Below are 18,010 nucleotides of genomic sequence, written 5' to 3' on the forward strand. Positions count from 1 at the left end.
ATTATAGAAAAGAACATATTTTTCTAACTAATAAAGAATTGAGGATATTTAATTTTTTTAAATGTTCTTACAGAATAATTAGTGAATTAAACCAATCGAAAGACTCGGATCGATCGAATCAATCGATTCAATTTGGATTCTATAGCTAGTCTCAAATGCATTTAGTGCCCAATAATTTTGGATATAATGATACTTAGTTGGCCACTATATACAACAAATGATCCACTTATCAAAAATTAGGATGGTGAATTTTCCTTAAAAAAACATGATATATTTGGTGGTCAACTCCTCAGTCGGTCCTTAACATTAAAGAAAAACTTTAAAAGCTGATCTATAATCGAGTCTTTTTAGATGCAATGATAATTTAATTTAACATTATCTAATTCTCGATAAATGTGGAACAGAAAAGATTGGCATGCTTTAAGAACTCGATTAAAGTTATTTTACTAAGTTTTTAATAAAAACTAAAATAATAATAATAATAATAATAATAATAATAAAATACAGCATAACTCAATGACAACTGTTTCATGATTTCCAGAATTAGTCGTCAATTGATAGGTCAACTGCTTTGAGACGGTAAGGTGCACCCACCTCCATCCAAACCCGAACAATCACGTGTACGAAACGATAGACAGTTTGGTAGATGAGTCCAGTTTAACATTTTGCACGGATTAATGTGATTTAATAATACGTATCGATTTCAACATAAATCGATATAAAAATTGGACAATCTAGTTTGAATAATTTAAAAAAATAATAAATGCCGCACCAAAACACCCATCACCAACGACACTTCCTTCTTCCTTTCCTTCTTTCTCTATCTGTCTCCCCTCTTCTACACCTCTTCTACATTTTGCTTCCTCCTCCGCTTTCCTCTTTCTTTCTTCTCCTTCGTCATCGGCTTCATTCTTCCTCCGTTTTCCTCTTTCTTTCTTCTCCTTCGTCATCGAAACATGTATGTATCTATATATAGTATGTAGATGCCCTAGTACGTATCGATCTGTCAGAGGACCAATACGTGAAATGAAATCGTGGAAGACTGCATTTATTTCACAACCAAAATAGCCTCTAACTCATCAAATTGTTCTGGCAGCCATGAACCTGAATGTATCATCCAACAATTTCAAATATATATATATAAAAAGGGACGACAGTATGACTCTTGACAAAGATTTTTTTCAGCTAATATTGAGTGCAAGAAAGAAGTGCCCATAATAGCACTGACATTTTCAGAATTCTAAGCGAGAAGACAAGATGCAGGTCAGCTTACAACACAAACCAGATCAAATAGGTAGTAGGAGTTTATGTTGAGGTTCATACAAGAAACTAATCAGCAAAACTCCAATTAGTCCCCATGACCAACATAAAACCAGTACCAAAACATAAGCACGGGTACTAGTCCTTCAAACCTCACTGATAAGCAATGGTCCCCTTACTCCTGATCAAGCATCTGAACCACCTCGGTGACACCTGCCATCATTTCCTTTGAGATTGGACCACCATCGGGAAGATCAAACCTCCTACGCCTCATAGAACCCAGCTTCCCAGATGGTTGTGGATCGACCACTTCTAGCATTGCTTCGAGTTCCTCAACCATTGACTTCTTTGCTGCCCGCACCATGTAATCCGGTCCCTGACATCACATAGATGACAGAGATGGTCAGATTGAACAACAAAAGAAGATAATGCAAACAAAATTAACATGACTTCACAGGTATGACCATCACCTATATGACATAACAATCAGACACAATACCTAAACAAATACGCAGTTAGGCAAGAAACAGGTATAGATGGACGGCAAAACAATTGAAACATATAGACAAGATAATTTACAGTTCCGATTTTTACTCTACCAGCAAACTGGTTCAGCTAGCACCCTTGAGTCTCTTAATTAGGGCATCAAGTGACTTCTGTTTCGGATTCTGCTTTGCACCCCTTGTACTAAAAGTTCCGAACAGCCGATCTGACGATTCCCTGAACTTCTCCGTTATGGTGACCACCTTCTTGTACTCTTGTTGTTTGAAGGAAGGTTATCACAATGTAAGCTTGTAACTTTCAGATCCATAACAGTTTTTGTCTAATGTCATCATCCCAATTAGTCCTCCATCAGACTTTTAAAGTATCTAACTCAAGAATGCATACCTAACAACTGAATAATGTCACTCCATGATGAACATGATTGATGGCAAAAACCAACCCAACATATTCTATGAATCCAAGAAATAACCCTGAATAGTTAACAAATATATAAGAGCATAACACAAAGATATAGTAACTTGGTCAGCCCTGCCTGAAGGATCACTGATGACGAAGGATTACAAGAAGCTAATTTGAAAGAATAACATCATCAAGTGACATGTCAATTGCATGGTGTTAAATGCTTAGCCTACTTAAAGCGGTATAATGGTGCCAGTTAAAGGCTAAGATGAACTGACTTCAATATATAATAATTCCAACAACTGATTCCAGTAGGGCTGTCAAGGTAGCCACCTAAGTTCAGGATTTGACGTCAGAATATGTCCATCCTTTGGCCTCTGATCTGTTGGTGCAATATATGCTCTCCATCCACCTGCCTGATCTAATCTGGTTCAGGGGACCATATCACTCTCATTCCACTTGATCTGGTTATGGTAACTGTTCCTCTCCTCTCATCCCTGCCATCTGCATCAACGACCTGACTCATGCAACATACAAATGGATTGTCTACTCTATATAATATATGCGCTATCAATATTTGGTGAAATCAAGCCTGTTAAATGACCAAAGCAAGGCATGATGCTTCTTGTATCCAAGTCACCCTGCGTGCCCTCTGAACACAAATGCTGACTCATGTCTGATCTGTTAGCTGCCCTAAAAACTGGGATGGATGTATTTATTGCGACAGCATAATCAGATGATATAACATCATAAAACCATGACCTCTTGAATGGAAGTATTTGCACTATAGAACTTCCAAGAAGTACTAGGTCTAGAGTATTTAACATCTATAGTAGGTTCCAAGTGTTTTGGAGGACCAATTTATCACATGAAGCATCAGCTTTCAGATGGTAATAAATGTATATACCCAAGGATACCATTTAAAATGCAAAATATTACAAAATTTTACCAGATACTCCAATAATTTGCAAATTTGGAAAACTCAAATTATTGTAGCTTACCGATCTCTCAAGGCATCAAACAGAACCAAATAATATACCACAGTTGCCATCTTACCCACCAAGATGACACCAGAAATTGGGAAATCCTTATAGCAACAAACCAATCATTCTATTGGAATCTTACCCTACAACTGAAAAATAAGGCTTTTCAAGATTGATTTTGAAGCTTTTAGAGGCCTACAACGACATTTAACCATATTAAGTAATAAGATATTAAACAAACAAAGAAACTGCAATGAAATGACAAGTATATACTAGCATACCACGTAACAAACATCATAGAATAATATGACAAGACCTTACGATCAAATATTTCTCCAAATTTGAGAAGAAATAAACTTCCTGGAAAAGAAGAGAAGAAAAAAGGATAATTTGCTACTAAACTATAATAAATTTATTGAAATAATAATATAATTAGTAGGCAGCCTCCAGAACTTATACTATGTCATGTATAGTAAATAATGAAAATTGGTTTTTAAAACCTTAGAATCTAACAAAATCCTACTCAAAGGCATGTCAAGAACTCTCAAAACATGACCCCCAGTAGCTTGATGATTCAATCCTACTAATGCAAACATATTCTAATGCAACAATTTTAAAGTCTCTAGAAATTAAGACAAGGTCTAAGTAGCAATTGAAATAGATAATAGAAACAAGGAACAACTAGAACTTCAGCAAGCAAAGATGTGTGCAATAAGAACAAGTCAGCTACAGGTTATTTGATAATACAAGTTATTTGATTATAACATAAACAAAATTACTCTACCAGAAACAGTATAATAATATCTGGCTCTAGTGTCTATATCTTTGTACCACTCAACATGTCAAACACATCATCAATTCTAGGAATGAGAAACCTACACTAGACGGTGAATTTTTTGATGGCATAACTATCTTCTGCATTCTCCAAGACCCTTTTTTCTCTTAGGTGTGAGGAATGCAAGTATTGCATAAAGGACCATGCTCTCTCTAATATTACCTTATCCTAAGCTAATTAATAATCTGCTGCTGTAACTCTTCTTCAAGCTCATTATGACTCATCACATATTCAAGTGATCTACAAGCTTTCCAGATGAAATTTTGGTCTTGGATATCCCATAATGGTAGTAAGCCTTCACTATGCTCATTAAGAGTGACACCGAATAAGTCAAATCCTTTGGGATTTCAAGAACTTCATTGACAACCAAGGCTATAACTGGTGGTGATTCTCTGGAGTTCTGTTCAAAATGTAACTTGTTTCAAAGCAACAAAACCTTTTCAACCAATATCCTAATGCCTAGAGGTTTGTTTACCTTCCTGATGTTTGGTATCTTTTCACTGTCATGATTTATCTCTCGGTCAAATTGCAAGGTCAATCCAACAAAACATAGGAAAACCATAAATACTATGTCACACCAAATCTTATTCCGATACATTTTGCTTATTAAGATCAATTACTGGTCATGGGGAATTTTCCACCTCCTTTAGAGCAGAATATGTTGTATGCCTATCCAATTTCTCAATGCTTTACTGCCAACTTGTCAACCATGTACCAAATTACAAAATCATCTGTCATACCCCTTTTCTTTTATTGTTGAGATTCATGGAGAATATTCAAAGCCTTCAGAAATTTTGTCTACAAATTCTTTTATCACTTTTTAGTATCCTAACGGTTATTGGTCACTAAAACCAGAAGCAAATTGTTAGATTATGTGACTCTATTTAGTTGGATAAGATATATTAAAGTTCTAATTGGATTCTAATTAGGGTTATCGACTGATAGAAAAGTTCACTTACAGTAAGATTCCTTAGGAGACGACCTTGATGGGAGAGACTCTCATCAACTACTATCCAAGACCCTATATTCTTGCATATATAAAGATTGTACCTCCAAAGGATTATACAAAGATATAGATTATAGATCTATTCTCTTCTCCTAGTAGTCCCTACTCCATCACTAATAGCAGTCCTGTGAAAGAAAGGAAGAAAGGAGAAAGATGAGTCTAGCTTTTGTAGATAAATGCTACTGTTACTTCCAACGGACTACGATGCGTTACCAAATCCAATAAAGGTATTCCATTGACATCATCTAAAGGTATGCAAGCTTGATCTTGATCAATCATTATTTGATTTTGATTCTAACATTAAAGTTTTTCAACATAATAGTATCATAATAATAGTTTTATGCTTAAAATTAGTATTAGAGCCATATTCTGAAATTAAATATACCTTATATCATAAAAGTACTAGATCTACTTTGTATTAGATCTGTTTATGTTATCGACTTTTGCTTGAGAAAGGGTGATTCAATCTATTTGCTTATTCCTGTCCGCCCTTGTTGCTTGCTTGCGAGTGATAAAGGTTTCCTTACCCACACGTGTGAAACCACAAATGGAAGCATGCTGCCCAATTTTGGTCAATGGTGCTATAAAGGGTGGTAGCATGCCTTGGTCATGGGCCCTACCGCGAGCAACGGCAACGCAGGTGGCAGCATTGCATGCAGTAGCTACATAAGCCACAATGGCTCTACATGCAGTGGCACAAGAGGGCGGCGATATTGAGGGTCTCACTATAGGTGGTCGCTAGTGAGTTGTCACCTATATTGACAGACAACTTGCTATCCATGACAGTATAGCATAGGGTGATCGCATACCTTGGTCGTCGACCCTACTATAGCTAGCGGACTATGTCGCTAGTGCAGGAGCAGGGTTGTTGGCCGTGAAGAGGGGCATCATATATGGTCAGTTGTAGTGAGTATTCAATCACCATGAGGGATCGTGGCTCAGGCGACCGCAAACAGTGGTGCCATCCTAGGATGCTGGCCAACGATGTTGTGCCATCGAAAAGAATGGAGGTGTGCACCCGTAAGGGGTCACCAGACGACCACACAGCGTAGGCGGACGGAGGCGAAGTGCCACAAGCAACGACATAGGCAGATGTGGCACGACGATGCTGGGTAGTCGTGCTTCACAGTGACGTATTATCATGGACTTAGGTGGTTTTGCGTAAGTCATGCGCCACCCTTCATGTCCCTCCTCAAAGGGTCAGCCTCCCCAAAACCTCTTATAGTCCCTTAAGGACTTGCAAAAGAGAAGTCGGGTTAGAGGAAGCGTTTAACTCGGGATCCCACAGGTAGATATTTCAGCAAACACTTGATAGGTATTATAAACATAGACTTCACAAGCTCTGAATGATCGTGCGACAAAGGGTCTAAGGTGGTCCGCTACAGTCAAAAGTTCTCACAAATGCTCACATGGCACTGTTATGAAACAAGACAACAAACCAGCTCTAGACACTACCCTAAAAGCCCATCTAGTCATGTGCCATCCGGGGGGCCCTAGGGTGTTTTACTGGCTGACACTCCGCACCACTCTACGAAGTTAAAAACCCCCAAAATGGTTGCCTGGATGACCTGTTTTTAAGCAATTTTGCCTCTGCATGACAACAACACACAACTTGTGTTTATAGGACCAAGACGACCATAAAAGCCAACCAAAATGGAGCTGTCAAGTCTACTACAAGCTCTCTATATGATGTGCAAAGCAATAACCAAACCGAAAGACACAAACACATTAACATTACATCGAACACCCTTTAAACAGATTTGTCCATGACTTTCTCCCCCACTTATTCCTTCGACGTCCTCGTCGAAGTCTTTGCGAACGCTACATCTCCTCGCTCTTATTGAATCTTCAATCATATGCTCCTATTGCAACATGCCTCTTGGTTCCCAACTTCTCTTCACCGTTGTTATTGAGTAGTTGAACTTTAATCCGTCAGCGTTGCTTCAATCGCCAATGACTCTAACTTTGGTGTAGAATCGATCGAGTTGTGCTAATTTTTGTTGGTTCCAATGGATCCCTTAGATAAAGAGAAAGACCTTCCTGTTATTGCTAGTCTCTTAAACGTCTTACACTGCTTGAACTGTGCATATGCCTGTTAGATCTTTAACGAACATTGTCTCGCAGACTTTGAAGTTTTTGAGGTCTTTCCTCCGCAAAATTTGTCCATCGATTCCTCTTCAACTTACTTGTCGCCACCAAATAGGTTCGTATCACTTCTATTTTCGATTGGCATATTATTGGGAAATGAAGCAGACAATCTACTATCGGTAGAACCAATCACCATTAGTAAGGATTTAACAACAAGTGTCTTTCATTAAGTCTTTTCGAAGGGTCTTTGAACATGTTCAAAGCTCCTTTGTTGGATAAATAAAAGAACTAAGGTACTCAGTTTTGTCCATTCTCTTAAGAGTTGAGAAGGCAAAGTTTACTTAACTTTGTTTGCCTCCTCGAAGATTGTACTTCATACATGAAGCTGGTTACTAGTACTTACCTACTCTTTGCTCACAGTTCTAAAGCACCTCAAGTGTTTACACTCCTTGTATTGAGTTAGCTACTACAATTTACCCCCTCATTACCATCGAACTTCTGGAATGCGAAAAGTTCTACCTAAAAGGAGCAATTTTTTTTCCTGATTTGGAGCAAGTCTTCGATAGTTTTGGTCGCCTCTGGGATTATACCATCTTCTTCATCATTTTCACCGCCTCCACCTTTGAGTAGAAAAGGTACAACATCGTGTACTACCTATTTCATTTCTTAGTCGAACACTCCCGCAATTAACCCGAAGTCCTTCACTTGGTCGAGCACTCCTCCGAGTTCACAGCTAAGTCCCTCTAGACTCGTCGTTGCCTTATCGCCCTTTTCGACCACTTGCTTCAACACATTTGTGTTATCCGAACAGGTCCCCTTGGTCGATAGAGAGAAAGACTACAACTTCTATATATAGCTTCCGCCATCAGCAGGACTCGCGTCGATTCTGTTCTCCTTTGCATCCTTGGTAGCAACGTTCGCTCGCTCGACCTTATCCTCTAACTTATCGGACTCCCTTAAGCAAATATAAGCTCTAAAGTAGTTCAAGTCTCCAACTACTCCGATCATACCTCTATATGATCAAGTCCCTCCCATATGACTCATTGATACTTACACTCAAAAACCCCCTCGATAGTATATAGCCCCCATAAGTTAATGACAAAGGCTTTCATCCGATGCAAAATCGAGGCACACACAACGAACATTGTTCCTAAGTATGCTTGTCCAACACTATATCATCTGTCACGAACTTAGCTAGTTTTACTTAAGTCATGCGGCACCCTTGCGTGTCCATCTATAAAGAATCAACATCCCCGAAATCTCTTATGGCTTCTTAAGGACCTATAGAAGAGAAGACGAGTTAGAGGAAGTATTTAACTCGAGATCTCACAAGCAAATATTTCAGCAAACACTTGATAAGCAATACAAATTACAAATAAACTTCGTAAGCTTTGAATGATCGCGTAACAAAGTGCCCAAGATGATCCGCCATGGCCAAAAGTCCCCACAAGTGCCTACATGATACTATTGCGGAACAAGACAACGAACCAACCCTAGAAACTATCCAAAGGCCCATCCAGTCATATATCACCCGGGTAGCTCAAAGGTGATATGTTGGCTTGCACTCCGCACCACTCTATGGAGTTAGAAAACCCTGAAAATGACTACTTAGATGGCCTATTTTTGGGCAATTTGCCTCTACACAATGATTACACACAACTTGCATTTACGAGACTAAGATGACCATAAAAGCTAACCAAGATGAGGGTACCAAGCCTACTGCAAGACCTTTACAAGCTACGCAAAAGCATGAACAAAATAGAAAGACAAGAATATACACAAACATTGCATCAAACACCCTTTATACAAATTTGTCTATGATAGCACGGTGGAGCATCGTCAATTAGTTGGTCACTAGGAAAGGTGGCCTTGAGTGGGAGGTCGCACACGGCATGAGAAGCGATGGTGAGGATATATGACATCAATCATGGTGAAACCTTAACTTTGCCATTTTGACCAAACTATAACTTTGTCATTTTAACCAAACTTTGATTTTGACCTAATTTAAATCCCTATTTTGAGTAATTTGGTTGACCAATCCAATAAAACGGTCCAATTTGGATAGTTGAGTTCTCGTTTGTCAATTTAGGTAGCCCAATTTTGGACTATCTAATTAAATAGGGCTGATTGACCCATTTGGACTTTTTATCAAGTAGAAGATATAAATCATAGATTTTCTCATAGTTTCACATATGACATATTACTGAAATTTTTATTACTTATGATATTTAAATTTTAATTATTATTTTTGGATATTTATGTAGTTATTCACATGCATATATTTTAAACTATAAAATAATATTTATTTTCGTATAAAGACATGAATTTTGTTTTATCATGATTATTATCGTCATATGAGTTTTTGTGCTGATTAAATTTTCTGTTCAATAACTATCACGATTATTTTTATTGACTAGTACTGCAAATTAGATCAAAAAATATATTTAGTGAATATTATTTGTAACTTATATCCTTAAGTTTTATTTGATTTGTAATCGCTAAAGTGGTTTAGGATAACAGGCTTATGGGTAAAATTATAATAAATATTTTATAATTTATGAGACATTTAAAATATATTTTATATTATTGTATTAGTCTTGTAACCGTTAAATTAGCTTAGACTAATAAATTTATAAAATTACATTAAAAAATTAGTCTTAAATGAAAATCCCAAAAGAAATTAAGAGATTTAGATCATTCTAAAGGAAAATTGATTTCGAATAATTACGTGATAAGATAAGATAATACTATTTTGAATATCCTTATAGTTTATGATTATATACTAAAAAATAACGATACTATTTCACAAGAATGATACTAATCTTCATAATTATAAAATTTTATATGCATACTAAATATGTCAATATTTTACCCAAAGGTGAAATAGAGATAATATCGATAGTTCAATATTTATTAAAAATTAAAATATTAATGTTCATTTATTTTTTATTTGTTACAGTAGTACTTGTTGTATTCTTATATATCTAGTGTCCTTATAATCTCTTAATTAAATTATTTTTGAATGGCTTGAGTATATGCAATTGATACTGTGTTAGACCTTGATCAGACTAGTTAAAAAATCATAAACTTAACTACTAAAAGTTCTGTGAGACAAATAATATAAATAAATATTGAAAAAGGTCTAAAAAATTAGTTTTATGATAATTACTAATAATATTTAAGCTTCATTACAATCTACAACTAGCATATTTAAATAATTAAAGATTGATTTAAATTTGTTAATAAATCATTAGTTGATATCTTAATGAAAGAACTGATTAAAACTTAGTATAACGGTATTCGAGGAATTCAAGATTATATCCTCAATATGGCTGACAAGATTGTAAAGCTCAAGAATAATGAATATGAATATAGTTGAATCTTTTCTTGTATAATTTATTGTTAATCTTATTTCTTATTAGTTTAGCACATTTAAAGTATATTATAATAAAATTAAGGATAAATAAAACTTAAATGAGTTGACTAGTATTTGTGTTTAGAGAATCAAAATTACAAGAAGAAAGGTTTCATGATATTATAGCTTACTCAAGAAGTAGGTAACAATAAAAGAAAGTTTAAGTATAATTTATTAAATAGATTATTTGAGTTTATAAATGCTATATAAACTTATAAAAGAAAAATCTTCATAGTAAAATGTTATTTCTATAGTAAAAAAAGTCATGTGAAGAAGGACTATAAGGTTCAGTTCGAAAGGAAAATGTATAAACTGAACCTTTATATGTTTCGAATCAAACATTATAAAAATCTTTTTCTAAAATTTGGCAGATTGATCTTGATGCTTCAACTTATGTTACTAATAATGTATAGGGATTCATTTTAATATAGAAACCAACATAGCGTAAAAAAACTCGTCATTACATGAAATCATCTTAAAGCGAAAATGATAGTAGTTAGTGTTTATTGCTTACATTTAAAGACAATTCGTTTGATTGGATCTGAGAATAAATGCTATGTTCCGATAATTTAATAAATTTGATTTCTTTATCTAAAATTGTTAAGATATTATTTTCCTTTTAGTGATTGTAAACTTACTATATTTATGATTCAATAAAAATTAGCTTTTAAATTATGTACGATAGTTTGTACAAAATAAATGTGAATCTTAAGTTCACAATGATCCTACAATCTAATGTTGGAATGAAATATAGTTTCATAAAACTCCTTTAAATTATATATGCTTATATTTGTGAGTCACTCCATGTTTTCTGTTTTAGTGGAGAGAGATATTTCATCACCTTTATAGATAACCTATTGAGATAAAACTATGTATATCTAATTCATATAGGGTCTAAATCTATTAACACCTTTAGGTGTATATAAATTAAGTCAAGAGACAATTAGATAGAAAGGTTTAAATTATCGGATCTAATAGGTGTGGTAAATTTTATAATAATATGATGAGTTAGGTCAAAACCCCAACCCTTTTATAAAATTCCTAGAAAAATGGGATATTTGTGCTTAGTATGTCTACCCAGGTGTGCCACATTAGAATGGATTGCTAATGGATGAAATCGTACTCTTACGAATATGATTAGAAATATGATATATTATTCTTCTATACCTGAATTAATATGGGGTGAAGCTCTAAGAACAGTTATGTATATCTTGAATAGGGTTCCTGGTAAGTCAATTCAATTAACTCCATTTGAGTTATGGACTAATAGAAAACTTAACTCGAGACATTTACATGTTTAAGATTATCCAATAGAGATAAGAGTCTTCAATCCATATGAAAAGAAACTGAATACAAAAACTAATTCTGGATATTTCATTGATTATCTAAAGAATCCAAGGGATATCAAATCATTTAGTTGAATCTGGTAATGTAAGAATACTAGAAAATGACGAATAAATAGGAGCGAAAAACCTCAAAGTCTGATATTAATATTGAGGAGATATAAGTTGATACTCTTTTATCATCTTCAATTTGAGAAGTTATTCCTCAAATCACTAGATGATTTGATATAAGAGAACAAGAAAATAACATTGATAAACTCCCATAAAACGATATATAAAGTTTCATAATACCATTAATTCCTTCAAATTCAAGGAAAATACTATTGACAAATATTTATATTTGAATGTTAGTGAGAGCTATTTGGTCTTGTATATGGATAATATTTTATTTGTTAGTAGTGAACTTGATTTATTATACGAAATCAAAAAATTTATCATCAAGAACTTTAAGATAGTTGATATGATTGAGACAACTTATGTTATTGGTATAGAGATCGTTAAAGATATATCTCAATGATTGTTAAAACCAAGGTTCGCAATACCGTACCGTACCGGTATTTCGACCTGGGCTCGGTACCGGTACGGTACGGTATATCGAGCGGTACACCTGGGTGTACCGAGTATTGTAGCACTGCTACAGTGCTACAGTGCCTCGGACCGGTAATAGTCGGTCCGCGTACCGAAAATCTGTCGGACCGATACGTACCGCCCGTATCGGGTGGTACGGCTCGGTACGGTAGACCCTGGTTAAAACTATCTCATAAAGGATATATTGATCAAGCCATAAAGAGATTTAGTATACAGCTTTGTTTAGTAAATATAAAAGTAAAATTTCAATCAAAACTAATGTTTTTAAAATGACTTGGAAAAAAATCAAATGGAAGAAAAATATTTCGTATGCATACATGATTGCTCAAGCCTAAAATACTAAATAAATATTAGAGTTATCCAAGAATAAAATATTGAAAAACTACGAAGAAAATAATAAGATATCTACAAGTGACGAAAAATTATATACTTACATATAAGAGATTAGACTAGTTTGAAATGACAATATATTCAAATGTTGATTCTATAAATTGCCTCGATGGTAGGAAGTTCACTTTACAATTTATATTAGTTGAATGAATAATTTACAAAGAAAAATATAAAATAATATATTATTTTATTATCGATAATAAAAGCTGATTTGTGGTATGTTTTGAAACTGCTAATCAAGCTTTATGATTACGAAATTTCATCACAAGACTTGGTGCAGTCAGACTCAATTATCAAGTCGTTGAAGATATTTTATAACATATCACATTAATTTTCTTTTCTAAGAATGATAAGTATTGTAGCAGTTCTAAACATATTAACATGAAATATTTGGTGGTCAGAGGAGTCCAGAGACAACTAATATCAATTAAGAACTTGATTAACACTATTGTGATTATCGATCCATTTATTGCGGCCTTACAATCTAAAGAATTAAAAGAACATATTCTTATGATTGAGTTTGTAAACAACCCATAAAAGATATGGTAATTGGATATTATTATTAAATTTAAAGTTATTTGTTTCTGTTATCCTATCTAATTTTATGTATATGCATATTATATTTGAATCTGATGACAAGATTGTGTTGATAAGACAAATTACAATAGTCATTTTAAATTACATTAGGAAAGACTAACAGTGTTATGGTACATAAGAGAGTATGATATTGATGACATACAACTGTTATAACTCGCATTGGTAGTTAGATTTAATGTAGTATTATTGTATTTAGCAGACTTATTGGCCTATTTTATAAAATTTGTGTGCATGTGTAAAATATTTTTTAAAATTTCGAAATCTAATTTGAAAATTTTATTTTTAAATAAATTTTTATTTTATTATGATTTTTAAACTTTTGTTTTATACCTTACCAATTAATAGGTCAAGTAAGAAAATGTTAGATTATATGATCTTACTTAATTTGATAAGATATATTAATGTTTTGATTGGATTTTGATTATGGTTATTGACTAATAAAATGAAAGTCCACTTTAGTAAGACTCATTAAGAAATGACTTTGGTGGAAGAGACTCACCTAAATTATTATCCTAGACCTTCTACTCTTGCCTATATATAGATAGGATCTCCTAGGGATAATACATAAATAAAGATTATGGATTTATTCTCTTCTCCCAATAGTCCCCACTTGATCGTGATCTTGTGAAAGATAAGAAGAGAGGAAAAGATGAATCTAAGTTTTGCAGATCAATATTTCTACTGCTTCATACGAACTATAGTAAGTTATAAAATCCGACAAAGATATTTCATTGATCGTGACATCATCTAAAAGTACGTAAGCTTAATCTTAATTTATCATTATTTTATTTCAATTTTGACATCAAAGTTTATTCGTATAAAGCATAATGATAATTTTATGCTTACACAAACAACTGAAATGGGAAGGGCAAACATCAGCTCAAAGATTATTAGTAAATTTTCATGGGTCAAAGCCATAATATTTCCCTACTACTATAACTAGATAAAAAACATAGGGTGCAGAAGAAAAGACACATGGCATGAGAATCAACATATCAATACTTCAAATGTAAATAAATCATCATGAAGCATTAAGGATCAACAATATAAAAGTCTGAAATGAAAATTAAAGTTGAAAAGTAAAGTTTATTTTAATAACATGTGCCATGAGATAGCCATGAAAAAATTATAGAGCTTTTGTCATCATTATAAATTACCTCAACAGCTTCTACAGTCAAGAGAAGAACAATAATTTTCTCAGAGAATCTTTGGCGTTCTTCTGCATCATTTGCTACACGTCTACGGTAAGAGAAATTATAGAATATAGCCCTGATCTCCTTCAATCTGGCTTTGGCCACAGCCAGCTCTCGAAGGCAGTGAAGAATCTGAGAGCGGCGGGCCAAGTAAGACCTAAAAGTCATTTGGATTAACAATGCAGCATCTTGTGGTGATAGTTCCTTCTTCTTCCCCTTATTGCATCTCTTGGTAAAAGCCTTTCAACATCCACAAAGTTCAAATGGTATCAACACCAAGTCGTCAACAACTACACTAACAAACCATACAAGACTCTCATAGATCAAGTAGAATACAGATATAAAAACCAGCCAACCCACCAAACTACCAAACGGATACAAAAAATCTCATTGTTCATATGGAAGCTACTAAAACACAACTCCAGATTCGTAATAAAGGTATTATAAAATATAAAAAAAATCATCTCAAGATCATAAGTTGTCATACAAAGATGAAAAACACCCTAATGCAAGTTGAACTTTAACTAAGCATTGTTATAGGTAAGGGGAAAAAAAGGATTTTGGTATGAATATCACTTAATGCTTAAAAAATCTAAATTGTGAAAAAAATTAGTCTACCAATTTCATTTCATACTTTACGAATGGTCCAAATGAAGAGGAGAAATGTTAGTTTGCATAGTCTCTTATAAAATTTTGAGATATATGTATATAAGAAGACCACCAAACCTCATCCAAAAATAATAATTTCGAAAAATGGTCACTCATAAAATTTTGAGATATATGCATACAAGAAGACCACCAAACCTCATCCAAAAAAATTAATTTTGAAAATGGTCAATGAAAATGAGTTCACGAAAACCTTTCTGATGGCAACGGGTCCAGGATTCTTCACTTCGATCTCCACCACATGGACGGTTCCTTGCTTCTCTTTTTTCCCCTTCTTCTTCTTCTCCTTCTTCACTGCCGCCTTCTCCTGACCTTCCTCCTCCTCACGAGGCTTTGCCGACGCGGCCCACGTGTACGTGTGGCTCAGCGGTGAGAGCTTTCCCTTCCCCTTGAACTCCGCCGTCCACTTCTCGTACCTCTTGCCTACCCCGTTCGCCTCCGTCGCCCACACGAACTTCCGATCGAACCCCTCCTCCTCCTCCTCCTCCACGCCCTTGATCTCCACCGCACACTTCACCGCCCTCTCTCCGCCCGCCTTGGCCGTGGCCGTCCACCTGTGCTTTCGGTCGAGCCCGAGCCCTTTACGCCCGCTGAACTCCGCCGTCCACGTGTACTTGCGGTCGACATCCTGGCTTCGGGCCCGTCCAAGCCCAAACTCCAGCGAGGCGACACGATCGCTAAGGTGGGGGAAGCAGAGCTCCGTCTCCGCCCGCTGTCGAAGCCTTTTGAATGAGGCGATGGCGGAGCGCTCGAAGCCAAAGGGATCATTCACGGCGAGGAGGTCGAGGCGCGCGATCGAAGGGGCGCGAAGGAGGCATTGGGGCGGGAAACCGAACGGTGGCAACGACGTGGGGTTTAGTGGGTCCAGAGTGAACCCTAGGTAGTGATAGTGGTCGAGCTCCTCCACCAGCGCCGGCGCCAGTGACAAGCGGGGAGGGAAGGTGAAGAGGGAGGATTCGAGGTAAGAGAGGGTAGGGGGGATGGGATCAAGCAGATCGAATGGGTGGAATCCACTCATTGTTGTGGCCTTGGTGGCGGTGGTGATGGTCGAGGTGACGAGCTTTGGTACAGTGCAGGGGGTGGTGGGTTTTCTCGCCATTTAGGTAGTGGAAGAACAAAGCTTGCTTCGGCCGAGAGTCGTGTCCCAGTTCGGAGAGGCTATCGCTCAGTGAATGTATTCTTTTGTACGCGTACACGGTAGGGCCCACGTATTTGAGTTGGAATTTTCTGTGTCCAAATGTAATTTGAACGATGGAGAGGTTAAAATTGGGTGATTGGATACGAAGGTATATCTAAAATCTTAAATGGATAATGTTCCCGTCAACTGTTGAATTAGACAACATGTCTAACCGAAACATATTAAAAAGACGTTAATCATTCTCATAATAAAATGTAGATTTTTATTTTTCTCAAATAATATCTCCGTTTTTATTCTTTTCACTTCTATTATTTCTTCTCCTCTTCACAGCAGGTTCATTCTTGTTCTACTTCAATATATCTAAATACATCTAGAACAAGAACAATCCGTAAGCATAAATCTTATCCAATAAACTTGTTCATCCTTCATAAAATCCCATTTAACTTTTGATCAATTTGACCATTATAAGTACAGTTTCCAAAGATTTTGATATTAGTATAACACCCCAATTTAGATTGAAAGTCAACTAAAACTTATATTAATTTATAAGGATGATACGTGTATTACTATTAATCAATGGTTATCTTAATAGGGTCGGTTTATGATAATTAGCCTATTATATTTCGATATATATGAATAAATTCAATCTGCCTGATCTAATATAATAATTGATTCATAATTTTGGTCAGGCTGAACCATTGACTGAAAATGATGGAGCCCAAATTAATAATCAAACATTCTTTAGACAATTCAAATCATTGTCCACTTCCGATATACATCAAATTAAGTCAAAGTTTTACACCGTTCGATAAAATTTATGGAAGAATTTTCAGAATTATCTTTGTTCCATGGTTTTATAAAATTTATTTCTGTACGTAAATCAACTAATTGAAAATATATTCAAGTAGTGTTTTGGTAATATTCGACTTGCATCCAATCCATTTTTCACCCTAGTCTCATCTCTATTAGGATAAGAGATTCATTCTTGGAATTGGCAGTAAGTTAAGAGAATTCAACAGAGAAGTGAGAAGATAATGGGAGAGGGAGGAGTTGGATGATAGAAGACCAAAAAAGAAAAAAGAGTGATGATGGGTGATAAAGAAGAAACAGAAAGAATGGTTTAAGTCTCACCAATGTAATATCAGTTCTCTTCATGCCAAACTTCAGTTGATGAATTTTATCCAAGTTATTCAATTCAGAGCTTAAAAACTATCTTAGACTTCACCTTTTAGAGAATAAAAAAATAAAGACAACTGCAAATTCTGTGAAATTAATTATGCCACAGGTTTCCAGCCATGTATAGTTGTCATATGTTCTTATACTAACAAATGTGGATGATATAAGAGAGAAATAACATGTTTACATATGACCAATATAAGTTTAATTAATTAAGATTTTGTTCATGTATAAATAAATATATTTCAATCATGGACTAGAGTTAGGCATACTAAGGTGCATTTGGTTGCTTGAAGTATTTGGTTCAATGCAACTAAGTCAGTTTTAACATGTATGTATGTAATTGGACGTAGTCTGTATATGTGTGTTGTGTTTGCATGTGTTCTATACTTCTTGTTTACATGGCCTGAGTAATTTATATTGCTCTAC

At 35.1% G+C, this 18,010-nt stretch overlaps 1 protein-coding gene across 1 annotated transcript; it reads right to left on the bottom strand.

Moving 5' to 3' along the window:
• Nucleotides 1-1,165: 1,165 nt before the first annotated feature.
• Nucleotides 1,166-16,423, bottom strand: LOC103973192 (BAG family molecular chaperone regulator 7). Its single transcript, XM_009387694.3, has 3 exons — nucleotides 15,461-16,423; nucleotides 14,566-14,841; nucleotides 1,166-1,636 (listed from the first exon to the last, which is right to left on the bottom strand). The coding sequence occupies exons 1-3, from the start codon at nucleotides 16,364-16,366 to the stop codon at nucleotides 1,436-1,438; spliced, it is 1,383 nt and encodes a 460-aa protein (XP_009385969.2). The 5' UTR covers nucleotides 16,367-16,423; the 3' UTR covers nucleotides 1,166-1,435.
• Nucleotides 16,424-18,010: the final 1,587 nt, after the last annotated feature.

Source organism: Musa acuminata, chromosome BXJ2-9, assembly GCF_036884655.1.
Source record: "Musa acuminata AAA Group cultivar baxijiao chromosome BXJ2-9, Cavendish_Baxijiao_AAA, whole genome shotgun sequence".
NCBI lineage: Eukaryota > Viridiplantae > Streptophyta > Magnoliopsida > Zingiberales > Musaceae > Musa > Musa acuminata.